At 33.5% G+C, this 7,203-nt stretch overlaps 1 protein-coding gene across 9 annotated transcripts in view; it reads left to right on the top strand.

Annotated features, from left to right (window-relative positions):
* Positions 1-665: 665 nt before the first annotated feature.
* The window catches only part of LOC116850953, a 111,917-nt gene continuing 105,379 nt past the window's right edge, over positions 666-7,203 (top strand). For 6 of the 9 annotated variants that reach the window (XR_004379495.1, XM_032829832.1, XM_032829829.1 and 3 more), the window contains exon 1: positions 668-1,340. Coding sequence is in view for 8 of the 9 variants with exons in the window: in XM_032829832.1 (XP_032685723.1) it covers positions 1,250-1,340 (91 nt within the window). In the remaining variant the exon portion in view is untranslated. Of the gene's footprint in view, positions 1,341-7,203 lie in introns of all 9 variants that reach the window. The other 3 variants (XM_032829830.1, XM_032829833.1, XM_032829831.1) reach the window with 3 other exon arrangements.

Genomic DNA, 7,203 nt, shown 5'->3' with positions numbered 1-7,203 from the left:
ATTTTATACTGTTCTTATTTTGTTACATACGAAATTATGACATAAATCCAATATTATTATAGGTTAATGTTTACTACACGTGAGATTACTAATATTTCTTTTCATTAATTTAATATCAGTAAAAGTGTAACAGATTATTTAGGGTGTATATCAGTTGGACACGAGGCAATTGGACGCAGTCCAATCAGAAGTCGCTGTTCCAAGGGACCCTACAAATGTCTTTAATCACACGGTGCTGTGATTGGCTGTGTACAAATGCACCGTGTCCAAATGCACCGCTCCCGATTATTTATTCATATATTAATATATAAGGAAAATGATAAGCGTTAATCATTAGAATAATAATTACGTACCTACCGACTTTTATCTTTTTATTTCTCTTGAGGACAAAGTATCACCTCATGTCGCCATGAAGATAATCCGATTATTGCTGAGACAGCTTTTACTAAAATCTGATTAAGCTAGGGAATTTTTTGAAATGGGTCGATTGAGTACCACTGTTCAGTCAGATTTCCAATCCGACAACTTATCGTAAACACCCATTATATATGGTTTTGCATTGGCGTCGCAATGTCCGGGTCCGTACATGTTTATGGCAGCCAATCGCAGAGTAGCTGCTTGACGATTCTCTTTACTAGAGGTTCTCTAGGAATGGAACACTTATCTATACACGATGCACCGGCTATGCATTGCTATGCACACGACGAAATCTGACCAATAGCAGCTATCTGTCGTGATCGTATTCTGGGTTATGATATGGCGCTGATCCAAGTGTTACAGATCTCGCGACGGGCCTTTTGCAACTTGTAAAGCTATATCCTGCTCGAAAGATAATATCGGGCGTGATTGGAGAACGAGAAAGAGAAAGAGCGAAGAAATGGGAGCGCGATAGGAGAAACGGAGGGGCGAGAATTAGCGAGAATAGGAGTGAGTTTAGCAAGCGTGACCGATCCGCCGATATTCGTCTCTATTCTGTTCTATTCGCATAGACTCGGATGCGGGACGGTTTCACATACGATATGCCCGGTCCAGATAGACCACGTCGTCACCAGCTCTCGTCAGTGCGATTGTCACGAGAACGAGAGCACGCGAGACGAAGATTATGAGTGCGTCGACGTCGTATAACGATCTGAACTCGAACCATCCTCGACGACTTTCGAACTTGTATCTCTCGTGTATCACCGTCGAGAGCGCGAGAATGACTTAGGCCAACTCGCCTGCAGACGATAAGAAACTGTCCCGGTACGCGATGCAAAACTCACGCCGGTTATGCTGGATGTTCTGGGTGGGTCTACTACCAATGATTGCAGCCTACCCTATACCCTCCTCATTTGTCACAGGTGGGTTTATATTCTTTTCTTTAATATTGACATCAATTCATTAATTCACAGATGTGTTAAGAGACTTATTAAAAACAGAGAAACATTTTATATATTCTTTGTTATAAAGTTATAAACACTAAAATGCTTTTGAAAAGTCTTGTTATAGATGTATTTAATATATTTTTGAATTAATGCATCAATAACTTTTTGATAAAAAATATAGACTGGTTTGTTTTTAATAAAAGCCACTTAATCTGTGATCTAATGCATCAATATTTAGTATAAGAATTTGTTGATAATATCTTGAGAATATATTACTGAAACAAATGTATAGAGAATATGTCATTGAAACAAATGAGTTGGTAAATATTTACAAAAGGTCATATTTTACTTAATTTGAAATATATTATAGCAAAGACAGTTGAAAGTGATTTCTAAAAAGAATCAAGTAAGAAACAGCATTGGTTGTCAAAATATTATAAAATAAAGTTTTAAATTTTGATATTTTCTAAATCATCATAAGTTATTAAATAGTAACTAATAGTAAATAGTATGTTTGTGTATAGGCTAGTTTCTATGAATATATTATATTACAAGTAGGTAAAACAATTTAAAGAAGACCTATAATGTATCCCAAAATAATATATCTTGGAAAGATTAACGAAGGCTCCTAACAAGGTTTGCATCCTGTCAAAATATTATTTGAATCTTTTGCTTTCAAATTTCATGAATCTATTGTATATTAAAGTAATAAAAATATTAGTAAAAGGCTTTATGCCAAGATTTGAGTTTTGATGTGCAATAAAATTTATGAAGAGATATTTTAACAATGTTTCTATTAAAGATGTTTTACTATATCTTAAAAATAATAGATGTAAAAATGATAGATTAATCCATAATGCACCTAATTATAAACAATTTGACATTAATTTAGAGGCTGGATTAAAAGTTATTTAACTTGGAAATATAACTCTACAAACATGATGATATCACAAGATATTTTAATGAAATATTAATTATGTCAATAATATCATTAATACATTATTTGACATCATTCTGCTACCAAAAATTCAATGAGAATCATGCAACAAAATCATAAGGTTTATTATTTTTAGCTGAACTAATGCACACTAATATAATAAGTTAGAGTGAGACAAATATATGTTTCATTCTAACTTATTGCACCAATTTAAATCAGTTCAGACAGTTTAGTTAAACAGAAGATATCTATAATCATCTATGTCTGCATTAAGTTCATATTCTGACCAGGGCTTGCTGACATGATTTGACAACAACTTAGCAGCAGAAACCGAGCAAGTTTTGCTGCCAAATTATACGTAACAGGATTTGTCTAATTTCTATGGCCAATCTGCTATCAAACTGCTACAGAATCACTTGGTTTTTGCTATCAATCTGCTGACATAGCATGTCAGCGAGTTCCATCAGATTTCTGACAACAGTTTGACAACATCGTCAGATAGAACAAAATTTGTGTGAGATTTGTAGCTTCTCTGGCACCAAAACATTTATAACAAGCTACTCTGAATCAGCCTGTGTAAGCTACCTGGATATTTAGAAATATTCTAAACTGTTACTGTTAGATAATTAAAAAATAATGACGATATATGCACTTGAAATATACATGTACTTGAAGTATTTATAATGATATGTGCAAAGTTTCGTTATTCAATAATACAAAGTTTAAAAGTAAAAAATAATATAAAATAAAGTAAATCAAATTAAAAATTGATATTACTTATAAAAATTAATATTAAATTACAAAAATTAATATTAAAATAAAAATATGTTGTTATCCAACTATATTGTGCGTGTACATGTATGTGTATGTACATATCATGCGTTTTTACATGAAAAATAAAAATATTGGTATATTTCTAACTTTCAGTATAACTTTTTGCAGAGACTATATAAGTAGTACAACCGTAAACCTTGTAGGGGCCTTTGCTGATTTTTTCAGGATCTTATTTTAGTACCTTCTTAAAAAAAAAGTCTCCAAGTTCACACACATATAGAATAGTCCAAAATTTAAAGTTATTGATAAATACAAAATTAAAATAATTTTAGATAAATCATTAAAAAAGAACAACTGAAAAAATTTCGAATTATTTTATCTCATTATTAAATGTGTATCTTCTACAGAAATAGTTATATTACGAGATTTACACCAAGTGGCCATAACGAATTAACATCTCATTTTCTTAATTATATTTTACTATTATTACCTAAACTAAATAAAATTAAAATAGTAAAATAAAATATAATTTTTTAAATTTGTATTTTTCTTACAAAAGAAATTACATAAAAAGTTAGGTCAAATGTCAATAATTTCTACAAACTAGTTATATTAAAATGTTGCACCAATTAAAAACTAAATGTATTTAAGCAATATTTTGTATACAAGCTAGTATCAAAAGCTCTTTCTAGCACATATTAAAAGTAAATATTATGATCTATTGGAAACTTCTTTAACATCAAAATTTCAAAAAAATTGAAATTCAAAAACACTTGGTGTGCTCGATTTTCATCAAAACATGTAAACATTCAAGAAAATATCAATTTCCATTCTAAATTTAAAATATTATAATAAAATATTTTGTCCCCCAATTAGTATAAGATACAAAGTGCACGATGTATTAAGATTTGTGTTTTGTGATTATGTATTTTCGGGCAGATATTACACTTTTTTCCGAAAATCTACTACTACATGTGTTACTTATTTTTTATAGAAATATCATTAAATATTTTATATGTTAAATTCGAATAATTTTTAGTTATTTTATATTTAAAAAAAGATGAAAGAAACATCAAGTTCATGCGCTTGCCTGCACGAGTGGAATTATACAAAAATTAATATTTCTATAAAAAATATCTTATTTGTAAAATAATACATTTAAAAATATTAATAAGAAATATTGTTGATTAGACTTTCATTTTTTACAAAAAATCAGGCAGTGATATCAGGTAGTTAGGCCAAGTGAAAATAATTCAAGTGTTTCCCTACATAAATAGAATTATATAAAAGCACATATATATAAAATATTTCACATACATACTTTTAGAAAATATAAATCTAAAGACGCGTTAAAACTTAATATTATTTAAATTTCTATTTTCTACAAAAGGGATCCTAAACAGCATAAGGTCTCCTGAGGACGTCCTAAAGGCGAAAAAATGTCCTCAGGACTTCCTCAGGATGTACTCTGGATGTTCCCAGGACATCTGTGCTGTTAGGGGTGTTAAAAGATAATTAGATCAAACGAACATACCATTACGTATACAGGGTGTCCCACAACTGGTATAACACCCGTTAAGGGTAGGTAAGGGGTGAAATTTGGAACTGAAAGTTTCTTTTCCATTTTTGGATCCGACAATTAATTAATGAGATATTAATTAATTAAGTCTACCAATCCCTTAACGCCCTGAGTGAGCGCTCAGGATGCCTTAGGGGCCCTGCTTGTCCGTGTTGTTAGAGGTCTTGCTTTTTCTCCCCTTTTTTTATATCACAGAGAAATAAATAGAGATGAGTGAGTGAGTGAGTGAGTGGGTGTGTGGATGGGTGCCTAACCGGGATTAGGAAGGTGGCAAGTTTTCAATATGTGGGGATGATGTATGGGTGTTTTTGTGTGCGGTTATGAGTGCATGGATAATTTGAATATTTTTAGTGCAAGTGGGCGGAGTGATTGCACTTTATGTGCCGGAGGGGGAGGGCATGTGTGGTATGTTTCTTTTGAGTGTGCGGGTGACTTAAAAGTTTTTCGCATGTCGGTAGTTAAGTATCGTGAATGATTTTAGTAGGTATGTACAAAAAGGAGAGAAAAACAGGCAGGCAGGGCTCCTGAGAAGTCCATGGCGTCCTACGTCCTTGAGCGCTTACTCAGGGCTCTAAGGGATTGGCAAACTTAATTGATTAATATCTCATTAACTAATTGTCGGACCCAAAAATAGAAAAGGAACTTTCAGTTTCAAATTGCACCCCTTACTTACCGCTAACGGGTGTTCTACCAATTGTGGGACACCCTGTATAACAGCTTTGTGTATATTTATACCACATGTGATAACTATTGACTTCTTTTTATTGGTAACCATGTAAAAATTAAGATAAAATAAAATTAAGTCACACAAAAAACACTTGGCGTACCCGTGTTGCGATAATTAACATTTTTAAATGTGTTATTTTACAAATAAAATATTTTTTATAGAAACATTAATTTTTGTATAATTCTACTCGTGCAGGCAAGTGCGTGAATTTGGCGTCTTTCTTTACCTTTTTTTAAAAATGGTAGGTTTGTTCGGATATTACATCTTTTTCGTAAACGATTGAATATCTATTAAGCACACAAAATTGACATAAATTTCATAAATAATTATAATTTGACGAGACTTGTATCAATTTAACAGGAGATATTACTATATTTCTTCTATAGACGCTTGGCATATTCGTACGATACGAGTGCTCAGTTGCTTCGAAACGCCGAGTGAGGACGAGAATATCATCCTCCTCTTCTTTCTTTCACTCGCTGTTTTGAAAGACGATCGCATCAGCGAGTGAGAGCGAGAAGGAGAGGATGACATTCTTCCTTTCACTTGCGCGACTCTTACTTTGTTTTTCGCGAGATATTACCGCGTTTCTTGACACCAACATGTGTAAACGACCTAACTACGTGGTCCATGCCTCGCTGACTGCGCCGCTGAGTGACGCCTCTGACGAAGAAAGACTGAGATGGACATCTGTAAAACGTTTTTTAATCGTAAAATTTTGCCATTTCGGATTTTTCACTAAAATATTTCCTCTTATAAACTATATAGGACAAATATAAAGATAGATTTATGAACCAAGGAATCGATAGAGCCTATCCAAAAATTCGTCCGATTAGCTGTTATAGTCGAACGAGAAATCTTGCTTGCGCTGAACTAGTTGGTTGGCTTAAGTTATACGCGGTCGGTCTCACGCCGTTCCTCGCTTTGCGCGTTTACTTGGCGCGAGACGTTACCACGTCTCTTGATATGCAGATATGCAGAAAATGTGCAGAAATATTCGAATGTTTTGTGGGAAGTGTGCGAAATTAGTGCGAAAAGGATATGGAAAATATGCAGCAGTAGTGTGAGATGTATGCGGAAAGTATGCGATATACATGCAGGTGCAAGAGGAGAAATATGCTGAATGACAGTGAAAAACATGCAGAAAATACGCAGAATAGAAGTGAAAGAAGTGCGGGAAAATGCAAGATGAATGCGAAAATAGTGTGTATTGACGGTAGAAAAGTGTGGAAGTAGTGTGAAATTCATGTGAAGAATATATGAATGTAGTGCGAGAGTAGTACATCAGAGTGCGAAAGTGTGTGTCGGAGTGCAAGGAAGGTGCAAATATATTACGGAATCTCATCACGCATGCACACACACACACGCACATACACGTATATATATATATATATATATATATATATATATATATATATATATATATTAGGTGAAGTAAAAAGTTCTGAGCGTTTTTTCGCTTTATTTCGACGATGAAATTAACATAGTTAGGATTATCCGATTTCGATCAAATATGCGCCGTTTTGTTCGATAACTTTTGTCCATTTTGAAGGCAATTTCATAATTCCGCGATTGAAGAAGTCCTCGTCCCTATTGGTAAAAAACTTGACCAGCTCATTTTCACAAGTCTCTTGAAATCAGTTTTGTACCATCAAGAAAATTTTGCAAATGCTTGAAAAGGTGATAATCGCTTGGTGCCAAGTCTGGACTATACGGCGGGTGCAATAGAACCTCCCATCCAAGCTCTCGGAGCTTCTGGCGCGTCGTTAATGATGTGTGCGGCCTGGCGTTGTCTTGATGGAACACAACACTCTTCCTATTG

Source organism: Odontomachus brunneus, unplaced genomic scaffold, assembly GCF_010583005.1.
Source record: "Odontomachus brunneus isolate Ranch 3 - 2012 unplaced genomic scaffold, Obru_v1 Obru_scaffold_161, whole genome shotgun sequence".
Lineage (NCBI taxonomy): Eukaryota > Metazoa > Arthropoda > Insecta > Hymenoptera > Formicidae > Odontomachus > Odontomachus brunneus.
This window is presented reverse-complemented; position numbering and strand designations above follow the sequence as displayed.